The sequence below is a fragment of the Salvelinus alpinus genome, chromosome 2, assembly GCF_045679555.1.
Source record: "Salvelinus alpinus chromosome 2, SLU_Salpinus.1, whole genome shotgun sequence".
Lineage (NCBI taxonomy): Eukaryota > Metazoa > Chordata > Actinopteri > Salmoniformes > Salmonidae > Salvelinus > Salvelinus alpinus.
In genome coordinates, this window is record NC_092087.1 from 125,104,291 (window position 1) to 125,124,230 (window position 19,940).

Below are 19,940 nucleotides of genomic sequence, written 5' to 3' on the forward strand. Positions count from 1 at the left end.
AACTCACTTCCTTGACAATTTCCTTTACAACAGCTCTGCGCTGTCCCGCAAAGCACAAGATGTATGAATGCCCTGACTTCTGCAGAGCCGGTAAATGCTGACCGTAAGTGCTGCACTGCCAATGCAGACGTCAGAATGACTATGCAGCGCCTTTGATATGGCCTCTGCAGAAGTCAGTGCATCTCAGAGATGCTCTGAAAGAAGTTGTCAAGGAAGTGAGTTTGTATTTATACAGGACCTCATACCCGCACCTACCATCAACTAATCATGTCAATGCGGAGCCCTACTCATTGTTACAAAATGTGAGGCGCACAGCGCAGTACGGAGCTCAATTTGGCCACTGCTTGCCTCTGGAGGCTTCGCAATCGCATCACACCATCCATACCGACCACATTTTTGGATCAAGCATAAATGGGTTCTTATGGATGCAGGCTACAGCACCAGTTACTTAGCCGTTGGACACAGATAATAAAGAGTTACATGGGTTTAGATAGTGGAATTGTCTCTTAAATTGGTTGCTTTTTCATGACATGATCTGATGATTTGAGCAGCAGCTACTTCGAACACCTTCAGTGGCCGTGCACGTCTTCTTGGCAGGAGGATTCTTAAGCAAACAAAATAGAGTTGATAGAGAGATGTCTGCAATGACCTACATGAGTCATGTGAGTAGCTAAGCCCTCTGACTACTGGTTTCCATAGGTGATTTACACACACTCACTACTAGGCAACAACATAGACAATCATCAAAACTTTCACAACATAAAAAGGTAAACAACCTGTTGTTGATGCAAATTCTTATTTTCAGAGAGTGCAGATGACTTCATGCATTATTGTTATTTTTGCTACTATCTACTACTACTAATAAGGAATGCTACAAACAGAAAGCATGTAATTGTCAGTTATGATTTATGTCAAATATTTTACATAACATAGCTATATTTTTGGAGAAAAAGAGGTTACTGCAATTGACAAACTACTTCAAAACCAAACATATTGAACACACCCCCTTGTTCCAGTGTTCCTCCGCTTCAACGCGATGACACTTTTCCTCGTCATACTGCGCTCCTACACACGTTGTTACGGTGGATTTGAAGTGAGAGGGGAGGACCCTAGCTGGTAACATTTCTAGCTAAGGATTTTATGTTGCTGGTTCTCGGCCGTCGGGTTTCGCTGTCATTCGTAAAACGAGTAATTCCCCAAGATCCCGTTTTGTTGTCGAAGCCCATTTTGCAGAACTATCAAATTCCGAGTAATACACAGCAGCACCGTCTTCGCAATCGCCACCAGACAAAATACAGACACCATGCCTGAAAGGAGGCCCTTCGTAAGGTTGCCCACTGACGTCTACCCTGTCAACTACGGGTTGTGCTTGAAGCCCGACCTCATCGACTTCACTTTCGAGGGCAAGCTAGAGGCGATTGTGGAGGTAGGGGAAGTATTTGAAAGACAATTTGTATCGTACTTGGTGCATGGTTATGTAATCTATTTTGCCAAATGTACAACGTTCGAATGGCAAAATGCTAACTAGCTAGCTAACTTGCCAGCTAGCGAACCACAAACTAACCTTATCTACTAACCCATGATAGTAGTGGCAAACAGCTAGCCTAGTTCACTTTAGCTAGGTTGAACATATCTATTCAATGTAGAAAATATTGGCTTGAATGGTACCGTCCAGAGTAACTAGCTAGCTACCTACCTAGATGAACCGTCATTCGCTAGTTAACTGCTAATACTAGTTAGATAGCTAGGAACATTAACGTTAACTCGCTGTAATTTTTGCAAATCGTTCACTGGCTAATAGTCACTACTACATACTTCTCACTTGAAATGAATGTATAGTATGATCAACGTCAATGCAAAGATGTTGATTTAACTTCAATGTTAACGTTAGTTGCATGTCAGCGCACCCAGTTAGCATGCGCGCTAGTGCTAACTGAGCTAATGTTTGCTAAATCATAGCTAGTAAATGTCTTCCTACTAGAGGACCTCCCAGCTTCCGTCTCTGTGTTAACCTATTTTGCAAGCGTGTTGCTAGCAGACTATTTCAATGACAAAACACTAGACATTCAACAACCATGATGTATAACATTTAGAACTGATATTGTTTGATGATAATGCACGACACTGCACGACAACTACAAGAAATGTAGTTCAATTATTCCTAATCTGTCAGTGATTGGGAAAATGGTGTGCAACCTTGCGTACTTCCCATTGCCTGTTGGTATGTTGATGGTGTAAACCAATTACTACATACGGATGGGCATGAATTCTCAAACGGACGTCAAAGCTCGATCTTTAACCAGAGATGACTTGTATTTATTTTGTTATACTGTAAAACTATTTGGTGTAATGTGCCTTGGCACCCCCGTTTTACCCCTAAATTCCCTTTCCCCTCCGTCTCATTCACTCAATTGCCTTCTGACTGCTCCCTGCACACACAGGCGTGCTGAGTGTGCATCACAAGCCTATAAAAGCGGTATCTAGCTGATGGATACACAAACTACATTCCTTGCCAAATGATGACAGTTTTATCACAAATTATAAATGGACTGGTTGAAGTAGGAAAATGTGTTCCAACAACAAGCAGCAGTTTGGGAATAATTGTCTCTAGCCTATTTTCCGCTGGGTTCACTTAGACCTAGACTGACCAGGTGAAAGCTATTATTCCTTATTGATGTCTCTTGTTAAATCCACTTCAATCAGTGCAGAAGATGAAGGGGAAGAGACAGTTTAAAGAAGGATTTTTAAGCCTTGAGGCATGGATTGTGTATGTGTGCGCCATTCAGATTGTGAATAGGCAAGACAACATATTTAAGTGCCTTTTAAACGTAGTAGTAGGTGCCAGGCGCACCATTTTGTGTCGAACTGCAAAACTGCTGGGTTTTTCGCGCTCAACCGTTTCCCGTGTGTATCAAGGATGGCCCACCACCCAAAGGACATCCAGCCAACTTGACACAACTGTAGGAAGAATTGGGGTCAACATGGGCCAGCATCCCTCTTTTGACACCTTGTAGAGTGAACTCTTTTGACACCTTGTAGAGTCCATTCCCTGAAGAATTGGGGGTGTTCTGAGGGCAAAAGGGGAGGGGGTTTAACTCATATTAGGAATGTGTTCTTAATGTTTTGTATACTGTCTGTATGGGGCAATTAGTATTTGTTATCTGTAATACTTGAGTATGATTTAGTTTTTTCCCCAATACGAGTACTGCAACTGTCAAATGCCCATCCCAAATACTACACCACATGTCTATTACAGACTTGCTTGCTTCATTTGATTCGTTTCTTATGGGTATCATATTTGGTGACAAATATGGTGCATAAATTCCGCTCAGATGTTTGCATACACCATCTTCATCTCAGAACACAGGCTAGGAACACAAGTTACTAGTCATCATGGGGACATAACACTGGCTGTGTTTCAATGACACTTAAAACGCCAGGCTAAACTATTTTAGTACCTTACACACAAACATTGTCTAAATCTAATAGATTACGGTATGGGTTATCTATGTGCCGCTGATCTATGTTTGGTATCCATAGGGGGATGGCACATTGTTTTACGTAGTTGGTGAACTGCATTTGCCTAGGAAATTAGGCTAGATGAAAGGATTAGGCAACTCTTTGCATTTAAGTGACAAATACAGTTGTCAAGTATGGCATTTTTAACTGCAATACATGGGCTATGTGTTGTCAGTTCCGTGGCTGCTATTTGTATGCACATTCTATAATTTCATTAGCCAAGTTAATGTCAATGCCAGCCCAGGATTTAAAAGTTGTCAGATAACCGCACAATAGCCAACAAGACTGATAGCGATGTGGCACCGTGCCATCACCTAGCACACTCTATAATTACAGCCCTGCCTTCTTGGTTACAACCTTCCAGCTCTCTGAGTATCAAAATAAACAACGGCAGCACCCAACCGTCAATAAATGGGACTAGCCTTCTCTCTCAGAAAGCCGCGTCTGAGTGTGCCTCTGGGTTCCGCCCTCAATAGGTCGGACGGTCGACCGTCGCATGAGCCGCTATCACATTGCATTCTAGTCAGAAGCCCTATAGGCTGTCTCTTTCTTTCCCTCTCTCCAAACCATCTTTCACTCCCTTTCCGCTCTCCCTGTCAAGCCACAATTTTTTCACGGTGACACTGAGCCACTGTAGGTTAAGCCTGCCACTGTAGGTTAAGCCTCCTACAGTAAGTTGTTTGATCCCTATCGCTGCTATCTGACACAGTTCAGATTAGATTTACCCTTAATGGTGGATTTGCTTATGGCAGAAAAACAAATATCCTAGTCTGGAAGTATTATATCGAGGGAGTATTATCGTTGAGGGACTCTAGAATGACTGCCAAACATTTTATTTTTTACACAAATTAAAAATGTCGTTCTTATGTCATCCCGGGGATTTATACAAGGGTATGCTAGTCCCCGATTTTACTTAGTAGTCGTGTTTCTGTCGTTTTTCCAGGTTAACCTGTCCACTAATCAGATTGTGATGAACTGTGCTGACATCGACATCATCACAGCATCCTTTGTACCAGAGGGAGGGGAAGGTGAGGGTGAGATTCTGTCAATTGTCTTTTCATATTTCTCTTGATTATAGACAAACTATTATATATATTTTAGATTTTATGTATTTCTATTTCCTGATTAGACCTGCTTTTTCAGGCTTGTTAGGCACATTTGTATGTTCTTTTCATTATTATGTTATGGCAGCGAATATCAGCCTTGCATTTTTTCCCTTCTCTTTAGAAATTAACGCTACAGGATTCAACTATCAAAATGAGGACGAGAAAGTAACTCTGTCATTCCCTAGTGCTCTACAGAAAGGTAAGTCAAAGGACTCGCCGTTAACCAGAATGGCTCCAGGGCTTTTTAGGTTTATAATAAACCCTCCACTCTCTGCCATTCACTATTCTTCCTAGTGTTTGACACCATGCCATGTCTTTTTGTTTGTAGTTGACAAAAAAACAAACCTCTTATTGTAGTAAAGGCTGAATAAACACACGTTGGTTTTTGCACCTGTTTCCCAGGATCTGGTACTTTGAAGATTGACTTTGTTGGGGAGCTGAATGACAAAATGAAAGGTTTCTACAGAAGTAAATATGCAACTCCTGCAGGAGAAATCCGCTATGCTGCTGTCACACAGTTCGAGGTACAGTAACTAGGCGCTCCTCCTGTCCTGCATTACTTCTGGTACAGTAATGAGTACAGTTTCTCTCGGCAGAAGAGTTGATTTGCTTAACCCATGTTGCAATAGTGTAAAGGAATGTGACTGCCATTTGACCACAGTGTTTGAGGGTTGTCACACCCTGGCTATAGGCTGAATGTTTTAGCAACCATTGTTGGAGAGTCTTGATAATGCAACATTGTAATCTCTTAACTTTAGAAAAAAATGTGGGGAGGGGAACGACATGCCCAGCTGCTATATACGGAATGTTGTTTATTTTCAACTTTCACTAGAGGTCATTGGAGTAGCTTTATTATAAAGCAGCCCTCTGACACCCTCCAGGATGTTGGCCTGACATAACACGCTGTGAAATGTGTTGAAACTATCTTGCCTAACCTCCCATGGTGTTCTCTCCTTTCTTCTCTCCTCAGGCCACGGACGCTCGCCGGGCCTTCCCCTGTTGGGACGAGCCAGCTATCAAAGCCACCTTTGACATCTCTCTGATAGTTCCCAAGGACCGAGTAGCCTTGTCAAATATGGTACGTGTCACACTCTAACTCTTCCGCCTGAGGACGCAAGACCCCAAACAGCTTGAGTCACATTTCGCCACTCTGTTGTTTGCGCTCTGCTAACATTGGCTTATGTAACATAAGACGGTCTTGTTGGGTCACTGCATTCCCCCCCCCATCTAGCTACAAGAGTAATAAGTCTGCTGGCATTCAAAATGTAACTGAATTAGTATGTTTTTCCAAGATGTCTGCCCTGTGGACTGTTAAATTCTATGCGCTCATTCTTCAAAAGCATTGCTGACTCTATGACTTTCTGATTACATTTTCTGTCCGTACTAATATGCCCTTGTCCTCAATGACACAGAATGTCATCGATCGAAAGCCACATCCAGAAGATGACAGCCTTTTGGAAGTGAAGTTTGCCACCACCCCCATCATGTCCACGTACCTTGTAGCGTTCGTCATCGGCGAATACGACTTTGTAGAAGGCCAATCGTCGGACGGCGTGACCGTACGCGTCTACACGCCTACCGGAAAGGCGGAACAAGGGAAATTTGCACTAGAGGTGAGTTGTTTTTACCCCTTTTTAAACTTGGATACTGGTTAGACCAGTACTAAACTCTAGTCATGTATCACATATTGATGAATGACAGTTGCTGCTACCACAACAATCTATTAGCATCAAGTGTAAAATAGAAAAAAAACTAGATATCATTTCCATCTACTTTTCTCACAGGTTGCTGTAAAGACCTTACCTTTCTACAATGACTACTTCAATGTTCCTTACCCATTGCCTAAAATTGATCTAATAGCTATCGCTGACTTTGCTGCTGGTAAGTACAATTCAAATGACTCTATTTCAATTATTATATTTTGACGAAAAATAGGAATTATAGTCAAGATCTAACACGCTTGGTGCTGCCCCCTCCAGGTGCCATGGAAAACTGGGGCCTTGTTACTTACAGGTAAATCTAAAGTAATGTTGCTAAATTTGCAACTAATGAGAGGATGCACAGTTAGCCTGCCAATCATGTTATTCCACAAAAAGATTACTTGATTACCACTAGCGGGAAATGTATGTGATTTATTTTTTATTTTTTTATATGCTATTTATGTTTTTGTGTTAATGCATGATACCACTAGGGGGAGTGTGAAATGAATCACTTTTGCGCTTGTTTTTCTTCGAGTTGACCTCGCTGTTTGACCTCGTTTCCCAGGGAGACGGCGCTGCTGATTGACCCGAAGAACTCGTGCTCGTCCTCACGGCAGTGGGTGGCCCTGGTGGTGGGACACGAGCTAGCTCACCAGTGGTTCGGAAACCTGGTCACCATGGTAAACAACCACTGTGCTCTTTACTGCTTATGTAGAAGCAAAAAGCACTCTGCTGGTCAATGACCGAAGGACATGATCATGAAAGATATTGCATTATTGAAGATTATATGAACAACTTTCTTCAATTGCATTGTCCTGAATTGGTTTTAGTCAATATGATCCCCCCTTGCCTTGTAGGAATGGTGGACCCATCTGTGGCTTAACGAGGGCTTCGCATCATGGATCGAGTACCTCTGTGTGGACCACTGCTTCCCTGACTACGACATCTGGACACAGTTTGTGTCTGCCGACTACACCCGCGCCCTGGACCTGGATGCGTTGGACAACAGTCATCCCATCGAGGTGTGTGGCTTTAAATTTGTACGATTATATATATATAGATGTGAATATACGTGAGGTATCTCTATCAGATGAAAGCGAACCTCGTACTGCGTTTGAAAGCATGAACTGACTGATTCCCTGGACTGCAGGTGAACGTGGGCCACCCGTCGGAGGTGGATGAAATCTTTGATGCCATATCCTACAGCAAAGGAGCGTCTGTGATCCGTATGCTGCACAACTACATAGGAGACGAGGTGAGGAGCTGCTGCCCAGGCACACTGCCATGTTGTCCACTAATTAGTCAAGCTCTCTTTCATGTACTAGCTAAAAGGGTATTCCGTGAACAAGTGTCTCTGTTAACTATTTGTATATTTTCATCTCAGATGTTTTTCTTGATATTCTAGCTTTCTTTGTAAACCTATTTTGTTTGTTCTGTCTCTAGGATTTTAGGAAAGGAATGCATTCCTATCTGTTGAAGTTCCAACATAAAAATGCAGCAACAGGTAACACTGTCAAGTCTCCTATAAATCTCATGAATTTATAATGGCTTGTCTGGTCCATTATAACAAGATATATATATTTGAGCATTGTAATTGGTTGGTGACCACCTCTCTCCCCACCACCTTTCCCAGAGGACCTATGGGAATGTCTGGAACAGGCTAGCGGGAAACCCATCGCCCTGGTGATGAGCTCCTGGACTAAGCAGATGGGCTTCCCTATAATCGTAGTGGACCAGGAGCAGGTAAATAGACCACAATGGAAATTGTCTTTGGACAATATGAATGTTCTGTGTTTATCCTGTGAGAGGGGATCTCTCTGTTTTGGATATAGCTGTTTGTGTATTAAATAATCACATACTTTTTATTTTTGTAGCAAGGGGATGACTGCATCCTCAAGATATCTCAGAAGAAATTCTGTGCCAGTGGACCACATAATGGTAAGATAATATTTTCCAATAACTCGCCACAACAAAAAAAGCCAGGTACAAATTGCTGGTTCCCTATTTGTCACATGAGACAAATATCCTACTTTGCTTCATCTCATTGGGTCTTGCTTGTGTCAATCATCCACCAGGTGAGGACTGCCCTAACTGGATGGTACCAATCAGTATCTGTACCGGTGAGGACCCCGGGTGTACCAAGCTCAAGGTGCTGCTGGACAGCCCAGAGACCACCATCACGATCAACAACGTCAGCCCTGACCAGTGGGTCAAGGTGAGGACAACCAAATTCCACCTATTACATCTGTCTAATATAGAATCGAGTTGAAGACCAAGCCCTGAGGCCATAAAATGTGTACTATAACCCTTATACAGAGTTGCATGTTTAGGGAAATAGAAAGCTGTCTAATAAAAGCAAAATGGATACAAAAATTCTCGCTTCAAGAGCCATGACCTTGGAGGTCTGCCTGCTTGAAGAATTATACATTTTTGTGAATGGGCTGTAACATTCATGATTCTGAGACAGTAAATACTAAACAAACGGATGGGAGATCATTGAGTTCAGTAAACCAATCACCTGACAAAAAGGGTCGACAAGAGGTTAAGCCAACCATGACCCTTGAAGGTCTTTGAAAGGGGTCAAAAGGTCACACAGATGGCTGTTTAAAGGGGTCACTGGAGGGTCAGGATTTGTGAATGGACCATAGAAATAGCTGTTCACTGAAAGGACATCATTAGTAATGTGAAAGTAAGTTTGGGGAACTGAGAACCATTCAAAAATAACCACTTGATTGAGACTAGTGGTTGCTTGAGCGGGATCATAACCTGGCTAGTCCCTATCTAGTTAGCAATGCTAAAGAGGATCCACAAGGCCAGTGGTTACCAGGGGTACTAGGACCCCTAGGGGTACTTGTGAAGACTCATGAGACCATAGGCTTACTGGTAAAATGCACAAGGGGGTACTCCGGGCAGAGCAAAATTCAATTGGTGGTACTGTAACCGAAAAAGGTTGGGAACCACTGCACAAGGCTATGGTAGGGGAGAGTGAAACTACTTATGCGTGTGCCATTCAGAACAGAGAATTATCCATACTGAGTACTGAGTTGATCAAAGGGTTAGAAAATATCTCTTCCTGTTTCCTTAATGCTAAGCTGTACTTTTTATGGCTAGAATAGAACATTATTTTGTTCATTTGTTTGGTGTGGTCACTCAAGCATATAAGGGCTTTCTTCCACACTTGCTTGTTAGGCAGATTTATTTCCGCTTTAGCTAACAAGTTTGGAACAGCAAATGGTTTGGCATGACACCGACAAAGGAGTGGAAGAAAACAGATTGGCAACAAGGCTATGGTCTTTGGCTGCTGTTCAACTGTCCTCCTCCTCCCCCTATAGATCAACCCAGGAACAGTGGGCTTCTACAGGATCCAGTACAGCTCAGCCATGTTGGAGAGCCTGCTGCCTGGTATCAGAGACCTCACCCTGCTGCCTGTGGACCGTCTGGGCCTGCAGAACGACCTCTTCTCCCTGGTGAGAGGAGAGACTACCGTCAACACTACACCAACATGCCCTTTAGCTTGACGCTAACGCTCAAGAATAAATGTGATATTTATGGTATTGGTGCTTGTGTATAAGTCAGCCATGAACAGGGTAAGGGTCAGTTCCTGTAACAATCATAATCATAAAAAATAATTCCTTTCTGCCACAAAACCCTTAGGTTCTTTCCCCTTCCATATAGCAAAACCCCATCTGCCTAGTCTAGCGCTACAGTGGCAAAGAAACAGTGTAAAAAAATAAATAAATATCTGTATAAACAGATACTTTTTGAGGAAGCCCAGGGTCGAAGCTTCCCCTAAAATAAACTAGCCGCTCAATGTTGTAAATGTGGAATCCACACAACATAAAGTTAACGAAACCCCAACATAGTATCAAATGTTATTTGTCACATGCGCCAAATACAACAGGTACAATTTCACCTTACAGTGAAATGCTTATTTAAAAGCCCTTAACCAAGTTTTAAGAAAAAAAAAGTTGTAGGTAAAAAATAACATTTTTTAAATAACACCCAAATTGACGTGTGCGCTCCTATGGGGCAGAACAGACATGGTTGGTTTAGACTGACATGTAAACTATATTTAGTCTCCAAATGTTTAATAGAAAACAAATACATTTGCACAATGAGCACTTGTTGTCTGTTAGATAGCTAGTGAATTTGAGCCATATTAGTATAGCCATGACATCAGTCAAAACAAGATACAACTAGCTGAAACGAACCACCTACAATTCCCCACATGGCAGCAGCTTGTCATTGTTGCTAGCTATCTGACCCTTTAGAATCATAACAACGCACGCCTTCCGGACACATCGATGCACGTATATCATTTTCGCGACGTTGTCAGCCAACCTGTCTATAGCTGTGGTAGCCAAAATAATTCTCTGCTCAGCATTTTTTATACATTACCCTAATCATGATGTTAATTGCTTAATTTACTCAGGAACCACACCTGTGTGGTAGTGGTGAATGGGTCATCCGCAACCGCACGACTATGTATAAATAAATAAAAAGGAGACCCGCACCTGACCCTAATCTGCAAATTTAGAAAATGTGCTGTAGGCTACAGTCAGATGGCGGGATGTTTTTTTTTGACGGGTGCAGGATTTATTTTGCCCTAATTTAGATGCGTTTCTGATAAATAATGTCTGATATTTTGGCACATTTTAATCTAAATGAAATGAATGAGTCAGCCCTAATAAGGTTCTATCTACATTTGTGTCAATCTAGTTATTGACTTGTTTTGTTAAATGGTCTCTACCTATAGAGTACTCTAAATACCCCAATTCATGCTAAGTTCAAAAGAATACAGGATCAAAATGTACACCATTTAAACCAATGAAGGTTTGTAATTTTAAAGCCAGTTCTCAGAATCATCTTTTTGCAGATGGAACCTTGTAGACCCAAGCTCTCTGACGTCGTTTTGACCGGAAATAGGAAACTGTGAAATACGACCCAACATGTTTCTGATAAGATTTCAGTTCAGCTTGGACACATATTTTATGTGGTAGGAAATATGATCAGCTTTTATCATGCTGATTTTAAGATAGGGGACCGTCTGTAGAGGTGCTAACTGCATTTGCATTCTCAAGATGCTGAAAGAAATCATATTTCCGCATATATTTCAATGTACATTTGGTGTTTACTTTTGCTGAAAGAAATGCTTAATTCTGCAGGAGTTAATATTAAGGCTATAGACCTACAGTCGGTGTCCATATTTCAGTTTCCATTTAATCCATCTGAACGGTAGGCTAAAGTTCCCCGTCATGTGACTGTCGAATATGTATAGCGCCCCAAACACAACTTTTCTGGCCCTCCCTTCTCTTTATTTTCAACTCCATTTCGCAGCATTTCTCTTATTTAATTAAACTCTGACATTGTCCTTTTTCCCTAAGTGGATCGACATCCACTTTTTCTGTCCGTTCCCAAAAGCGTGTACAGTGTACAGTTAGGACAAACGCACAAATGCCAGATAGCCTAAAAAGAATGAAAGAAAAACCTCAATGTAGCCTATAGATATATGAATTAAACATTTATGGATTCTTTTATGCATTTTCTCTTTATTCAACCTGCCACCCACCTGCCCTTCATCTACACAGTATTTAATGAGCCGAAACCCGCCCTGCGGATATACCCGCGGGAACTGCGCCTTCTGAGTCAACCTGCGCATCACTACAGTGTGGAAGCACCTGCTTTCGATTTACTTTGTATCCCTCATTTACTCAAGTGTTTACATTATTTTGGCAGTTACCTGTACATGTTATTGTTTTGTGGCCATGTAAACGTAACTGTTATGGTTCGATAACGATACTGCTCCTTTCTCCCTCTGTACCCATGAGTATTAAGCTCTTTGACTAAGATATGTCATGTGAATTGTTAAGCATTGATTCTTCGGCCTTTTTCTCACCAAAGTCTCTTATGAAGATGTTTACTGTAGATGTTGGATAAACAATTTGTAATCCAATCAGCTTGTTTTCCTGCTTTATCCTATTCCTGAAAGGCTTTATTGTCCCATTCATTCAGGGCTCAATTACAAACACTGTAGATAACATCACAATACTGTGACTCTTAACAACTTTTCCCCTGCTCTTACCTCTTCTATTCCTCTTACCCTCATTCTTCATATTCCTTCTCTTCCATTCCTCTTTTACCTCTCCTTTATTTTCCTCCTCTATTCTACTTCTACCCCCCCCCCAATTCCTTCTCTTCTTGTCGCCAATCTTCATCCTATTAATCATCTTCATCTTCCTCAGTCGCGCGCTGGCATGATCAGCACGGTGGAGGTGCTGAAGCTGATGGAGGCCTTCGTCAACGAGCCCAACTACACTGTGTGGAGCGACCTGAGCTGCAACCTGGGCGTGCTCTCCTCCCTGCTCTCCCACACCGACTTCCACGAGGAGATTCAGGAGTTCATCCGGGACCTGTTCACTCCCATCGGCCTCAAGCTGGGCTGGGAATGCAAGCAGGGCGAAGGTGAGCCCCCTGGGGCCGGTGGTAAGCGTTACGAACTGAGCTGCCGAGTCAATCCTCAGCTTTTAACCCCAAGTTACTTGATGTAGCACTGATTGGGGTGGATAGGTGTAAGAGAGATGGCAATCAGTCTACGTTGCACTCTTGATAGGCTTGGTGGGATTTTTTTTCTGCTATATTGCTTACACCTATACAATATATTCAGTTCTGCTCAAGTGCCTAGGGGTTAGGGGCTAAGGGTCGGTTTGGAGTTAGGCAAGTGTTTTGTGTAGTAGGGGTATCAGCCCAGAGCTGGTGATGTATGGATTTACTGGCTCCTGGATTGCCTAGCAGTAGATAAATTCAGTTCTTTTGGATGAAGTTCAGTGTGTCAGTTTGTGTTTTTAACGTGTGAGACTGACTGGTGCTTTTTTTTCTTTTTTTTTCTGTTTTCCGGCCCCGGTTCTTCTATTCTCTCCTCTCCTCCCTCTCTCAGGTCACCTGGATGCCCTGCTGAGGGGTCTGGTTCTGGGGAAGCTGGGGAAGGCGGGACACAAGCCCACGCTGGAGGAGGCCCGGCGGAGATTCAAAGACCATGTGGAAGGCAAGCAGATCCTCTCTGCAGACCTCAGGAGCCCAGTAAGCTGTTCTGCCACACACACACATACACATACACACACACACATTTATTCATAGAGAAACACACGTGTTCTTAACATGTAGTTACATAAACAAAGGCCCCATTCCAAACTAACCTTTGCCCTCTAACCCTAGGCTCTTGATGACTTTCCGTCATGAATGTTTAAAGGATTTGATTGGTCAGCAATTTGATAACGTCTCCACCTATGCCTCTGGTTGGCTAGGTGAAGCGTCTTCAGTACTGCTTTGACCTGTCCATTTATTTCAATCAGTTGTGGTTAACATTTCAACAATGGGCCTGTAATCATGTTATTGATCCTACTTTCAAACAGTGACTTATCATTGGTAGATCATCTCTAAGTGCTAATGATAGTTATTTAGTACCACCATGACTGGAAGTAGATGCCGTTTATGAGACAAAGACATACATTTATTGTAAAATCAAGTGATGAAACCGTATTGAATGCCCATGTGTATGGTCTTTGTTTCTCTTCAGGTGTACTTAACAGTGCTGAAGCATGGTGACAGTGCCACGTTGGACACAATGCTGAAGGTAAGTCACACCAGCTAATTGTGTATTCACTAGTGCACACCGTAGCAAAATGTTTTGCAACGAAAACAAGCATTTCTTATTGGATAAATTCAGATTAGTCCCGCCCTGTTTCGTCACGTTTGGTTCCTAGACAATACACCCCAGCCAGGCCAGCTGGTTGGAGATCAGTCTCCTCAATAAGCATGAGTCATATATTGTAAGCATGAATGATTTCAATTACATTTCCTCAGTCAGATGAACAGGATTACCAGCTCGCTCCATGTCCTAGACTCTCGTTAGAGCCTCACCAATAATCTGTGACAGATAAAGCTTTAATCACAGTCAACTGATGAGAATTGATATCATTTGATTTCGTCCCATAAATGTCACACCAAAGGTAAAATATTAATATTTTTCTCTCCCATTATCGCTCTCTAATCTCTCCCATCCTCTTCAGCTTCACAAGCAGGCTGACATGCAGGAGGAGAAGAACCGCATAGAGAGAGTGCTGGGAGCCATCTCTGCTCCCGACCTCATCCAGAAAGTCCTCACCTTTGCCCTCTCGGTATGTACACACAACCATTCCTGCCCTGGCATCTGGAGTGTGTTGCTTGCTCCTGCTATTTTGTCAGGAGAATATAAAAGACAGAACAAAAATCTCTAGAAACATTCATATTTACACCTTGTGTTCTTTTGGTCTCGCTTTTATGGTGTTCATTCTTGAAAATAGCCGGTGCAATTGTTAACACTGGTGTTAACTAGTTTCGTAAATGTAGCCCTCCTAGTTCTTTTGGTCATACGAGTTTACCTATAAGATGAGCATGATGAATTCATGGCAATTGGCAAAAACCAACCACTCTGTCTCCCCCACCCAGGAGGACGTGCGTCCCCAGGACACCGTGTCAGTAATCGGGGGCGTGGCCGGAAGCAGTAAGCATGGTAGGAAAGCCGCCTGGAAGTTTGTCAAAGACAACTGGGAGGAGCTTCACAACCGCTACCAGGGCGGCTTCCTCATATCACGGCTCATCAAGGTAAAGGCTCCGCTCTGAAGCATTGTCGTTTAACTGTTCTTATTCTCATATTTTCCTCAGAGGGCACTGTATACAGTGCATTTCAAAAGTTTCCAGACCCCTTGACTTTTTCCACATTTTGTTAAATTACAGCCTTATTCTAAAATGGATTAAATAAATAAAAAATCCTCAATCTACACACAATACCCCATAATGACAAATCTGAAAAAGTTTTTTTGAAATGTTTGCACATTTTATTCAAATCAACAAACAGAAATACCTTAATTCAATTGATTGAACATGATTTGCAAAGGCACACCTGTCTGTATAAGGTCCCACAGTTGACAGTGTATATCAGAGCAAAAACCAAGTCATGAGGTCAAAGTAATTGTCCGTAGAGCTCAGCGACAGGATTGTGTCGAGGTACAGATCTGGGGAAGGACAACCATGGAGCACTCCACCAATCAGGCCTTTATGGTAGAGTGGCCAGATGGAAGCCAATCCTCAGTAAAAGCCACATGACAGACCTCTTGGAGTTTGCCAAAAGGCACCTAAAGGACCATGACCATGAGAAACAAGACTCTCAGGTCTGATGAAACCAAGATTGAACCCTGGCATCATCCCTACGGTGAAGCATTATGCTGTGGGGATGTTTTTCAGCGGCAGGAACTAGGAGACTCGTCAGGATTGAGGCAAAGATGAACGGTGAAAAGTACAGAGAGATGAGATCCTAATGAAAACCTGCTCCAGAGCACTCAGGACCTCTGACTGGGGCGAAGGTTCAACTTCCAACAGGACAACGACCCTTAGCACACAGCCAAGACAGTCAAGGAGTGGCTTCGGGACAAGTGTGAATGTCCTTCAGTGGCCCAGCCAGAGCCCAGACTTGAACTCGATCTAACATCTCTGGAGAGACCTGAAAATAGCTGTGCGGTAACGCTCCCCATCCAACCTGACCGCTTGAGAGGATCTTCAGAGAAGAATAGGAGAAACTCTCAAAATACAGGTGTGCCAAGCTTGTAGCGTCATACCGAAGAATACTTGAGGATGTAATCGTAGCCAAAGGTGCTTTAACAAAGTTAAGATTTCTTAACCTGTTTTTGCTTTGTCATTATGGGGTATTGTGTGTAGATTGATGAGGGGGGGAAAAACATTTAATCAATTTTAGAATAAGGCTGTAACGTAACAAAATGTGGAAAAATCAAGGGGTCTGAATATTTTCCGAATGCACTATATATTCTGTATATACACTGCTCAAAAAAATAAAGGGAACACTTAAACAACACAATGTAACTCCAAGTCAATCACACTTCTGTGAAATCAAACTGTCCACTTAGGAAGCAACACTGATTGACAATAAATTTCACATGCTGTTGTGCAAATGGAATAGACAACAGGTGGAAATTATAGGCAATTAGCAAGACACCCCCAATAAAGGAGTGGTTCTGCAGGTGGTGACCACAGACCACTTCTCAGTTCCTATGCTTCCTGGCTGATGTTTTGGTCATTTTTGAATGCTGGCGGTGCTTTCACTCTAGTGGTAGCATGAGACGGAGTCTACAACCCACACAAGTGGCTCAGGTAGTGCAGCTCATCCAGGATGGCACATCAATGCGAGCTGTGGCAAGAAGGTTTGCTGTGTCTGTCAGCGTAGTGTCCAGAGCATGGAGGCGCTACCAGGAGACAGGCCAGTACATCAGGAGACGTGGAGGAGGCCGTAGGAGGGCAACAACCAAGCAGCAGGACCGCTACCTCCGCCTTTGTGCAAGGAGTAGCAGGAGGAGCACTGCCAGAGCCCTGCAAAATGACCTCCAGCAGGCCACAAATGTGCATGTGTCTGCTCAAACGGTCAGAAACAGACTCCATGAGGGTGGTATGAGGGCCCGACGTCCACAGGTGGGGGTTGTGCTTACAGCCCAACACCGTGCAGGACGTTTGGCATTTGCCAGAGAACACCAAGATTGGCAAATTCGCCACTGGCGCCCTGTGCTCTTCACAGATGAAAGCAGGTTCACACTGAGCACATGTGACAGACGTGACAGAGTCTGGAGACGCCGTGGAGAACGTTCTGCTGCCTGCAACATCCTCCAGCATGACCGGTTTGGCGGTGGGTCAGTCATGGTGTGGGGTGGCATTTCTTTGGGGGGCCGCACAGCCCTCCATGTGCTCGCCAGAGGTAGCCTGACTGCCATTAGGTACCGAGATGAGATCCTCAGACCCCTTGTGAGACCATATGCTGGTGCGGTTGGCCCTGGGTTCCTCCTAATGCAAGACAATGCTAGACCTCATGTGGCTGGAGTGTGTCAGCAGTTCCTGCAATAGGAAGGCATTGATGCTATGGACCGCCCGTTCCCCAGACCTGAATCCAATTGAGCACATCTGGGACATCATGTCTCGCTCCATCCACCAACGCCACGTTGCACCACAGACTGTCCAGGAGTTGGCGGATGCTTTAGTCCAGGTCTGGGAGGAGATCCCTCAGGAGACCATCCGCCACCTCATCAGGAGCATGCCCAGGCGTTGTATGGAGGTCATACAGGCACGTGGAGGCCACACACACTACTGAGCCTCATTTTGACTTGTTTTAAGGACATTACATCAAAGTTGGATCAGCCTGTAGTGTGGTTTTCCACTTTAATTTTGACTCCAAATCCAGACCTCCATGGGTTGATAAATTTGATTTCCATTGATAATTTTTGTGTGATTTTGTTGTCAGCACATTCAACTATGTAAAGAAAAAAGTATTTAATAAGAATATTTCATTCATTCAGATCTAGGATGTGTTATTTTAGTGTTCCCTTTATTTTTTTGAGCAGTGTATTATAAGAGGAATGTATTATGGAAGACTGGTAGCTTTTGCATGTGGCCCAATGACCTAAGCCAACTCACTTGTATATTCACCCCACTTCACAGCTCTCTGTGGATGGATTTGCCATTGACAAAATGGCTGCTGAAGTGAAGGTGAGCATCATATTGGTTTATACCTCTTTTAATAGTGTTGTCTCGCTCAATGAAACTGATAAATGTGAACAAAAATAAGTATAGCTAACTTCTGTCGTTTTAATTCTAAACGCGGCCATTTTGTATCTTCCAGAGTTTCTTCGAGAGCCACCACGCGCCGGCGGCTGAGCGCACGGTGCAGCAGTGCTGCGAGAACATTCTCCTGAATGCCGCCTGGCTCAAGCGCGACGCCGACGACATTCACCAGTATCTACTGAAGCGCAAAGCTCCCCCGGTCTGAACAACCCAGTCCCCTCCTTCCAGCGCGGACCTCCCTGCATCATAGCTGCCTCGGCCCCCCCTTCTCAGTCCATAGATGGAGAGCGAGCATACTCAAAGCAGGCTTAATTTCTCTAAAAGGAAAAAAATACAAATGACGACGACGTCAACAAACAAGCCAAGAATTTAACCAAGCGTTGAAAAAGAAAAGAGACTATTATACATAAATAACAAAGCAAATTCATTTGTCTGACAAAGAATGTAATTGCCCCCATTCTGCCCATCGGAAGATGATACATGAGTTAGGTTACTGGGGTTTAACACTCCCAGATATGATTTGCGGAATGGCTATCCCAGTGTGCGTCCCAAATGGCACTCCATTCTCTATTAGTGCACTATTTTTGACTTGAGCCAAATGGGCCCTAGTTAGTGAACTTTACAGGGAATAGGGTGCCATTTGAGATGCACCCCCAAGTCTGAGTGCATGCTCACACTCCCGTACAGTTACGACACGCAAAACATAAACACTTGCATACACACACAACCTTGCATTGTAGTTTGAAAACTGTGAATTTCTTTCTTTTTCTCATCTCACTCCTACTCTATGTAGAAAAAAAAGCATGAATAATATGATATATCCTGTGTTGCTGTTTTTGTTCACTTTGTTTGTTTTCTGTACAAACAAATTATTTTCTTTCTTTTTTTCCGCCATAGGCGTTTCGCAGTTGCTGGTTTTTACCCAACAGGTGTAGTTTGTGTAAGAGCACAGCTGGGCAGAATGGGGTTAATATAGCGTGTGATGTTTTGTTGGCGGTAGTTAAATGAACTCATGGCACTGATCTCCATCTCTACTAACGGTTAGGACAAAAGGTGAGCAGCGCTAGCATGGTACTACATGTATACTGTATAATGCAAGCATTCTTGCAAAGACGTTCCACAAATCTGAATAGCGATATTCATTGTTACCTTACCCGCCACTCTCTTCCCCCTCAATCCATCATCCTACTCTGGCATTTGATACATACCATCCCCCCCCCTTCAGTCGCCTGTATTCTTAGCCCTATGTGGAGTTACAGAATGATGTATAGTATGGCAAACGACAAACATGCATATTTAAATTGTTTCTTCATCTGCCACATTATATACAAAATTACATCTTGTTTTCAATAACCTGTTTTTATAAGATGCAGTGATTTATTTTAACGTTGAGGAAAAACTTTCATTTATTCTGAAGAATTAGTAAAACAACACTACTTGGGCCTTTTAGTGCAGTTAACACCAGGAAATTTTAGTGTATACACTTTCATGATGTACTGGCCCAGTTTGAAATGATAGGATTTACTTAACACTGCTATTGAACTCCGAAGCCTTAAATTGGTAAAGTGGTTTGCAATAATTACACTGAAGTGGGTGATATTCCACTGCAAAGTTAAAAATATTGTTTCTAACATGACAGATCTACACACAGACTTGTTGAACGAGTATATCTATATAGAATTTGATGTGGCTTTGAAAACATTTACCGGAGAAGATCATCAAACTAATTGTCACTCTTTCCCTGGAACATTTGTTGTGCTTTTGTTTAAAAATAGTTGGTGTTCATTAAAGTAAAAAAAAAAAGACTTAAACAATATGAAACTAGTACAGTTGATTTATGATTGAGTTGTGTGTGTGCATGCCTGGAAGTGGAAACCAGTTTGATATGTAATTTAACAATTACTAATACAATTTTGTATGATCCTAATAAGCAAAAACATGATCATAAATAGATTACAAA

The 19,940-nt window shown here is 42.8% G+C and overlaps 1 protein-coding gene across 4 annotated transcripts; it reads left to right on the forward strand.

The window, feature by feature from the left end:
• Positions 1–1,062: 1,062 nt before the first annotated feature.
• Positions 1,063–19,796, forward strand: LOC139568597 (puromycin-sensitive aminopeptidase). Of its 4 annotated transcripts, none has more exons than XM_071390526.1 (23): positions 1,063–1,426; positions 4,463–4,553; positions 4,747–4,824; positions 5,028–5,149; positions 5,596–5,703; positions 6,038–6,238; positions 6,410–6,506; positions 6,605–6,638; positions 6,891–7,005; positions 7,183–7,347; positions 7,476–7,580; positions 7,769–7,829; positions 7,959–8,068; positions 8,200–8,263; positions 8,401–8,540; positions 9,658–9,792; positions 12,568–12,808; positions 13,260–13,402; positions 13,899–13,955; positions 14,392–14,499; positions 14,810–14,965; positions 17,858–17,905; positions 18,039–19,796. In XM_071390526.1, exons 1-23 carry the CDS (start codon positions 1,304–1,306, stop codon positions 18,183–18,185), a joined length of 2,649 nt encoding a protein of 882 aa, XP_071246627.1. In that variant the 5' UTR covers positions 1,063–1,303; the 3' UTR covers positions 18,186–19,796. The 4 variants fall into 4 exon arrangements, with proteins under 4 accessions (XP_071246627.1, XP_071246629.1, XP_071246628.1 ...); XM_071390528.1 differs by having other exon boundaries at positions 1,086–1,426; positions 12,568–12,787; XM_071390527.1 differs by having other exon boundaries at positions 1,100–1,426; positions 4,463–4,547.
• Positions 19,797–19,940: the final 144 nt, after the last annotated feature.

Excerpts from the sequence above, each read along its gene's own strand:
- LOC139568597 (XM_071390526.1), top strand. The coding sequence starts at position 1,304 with ATGCCTGAAAGGAGGCCCTTCGTAAGGTTGCCCACTGACGTCTACCCT. Across the intron at positions 5,150-5,595 it reads CTGCTGTCACACAGTTCGAG|GCCACGGACGCTCGCCGGGC; the intron begins GTACAGTAACTA and ends TTCTCTCCTCAG. Across the intron at positions 6,239-6,409 it reads AAGGGAAATTTGCACTAGAG|GTTGCTGTAAAGACCTTACC; the intron begins GTGAGTTGTTTT and ends CTTTTCTCACAG.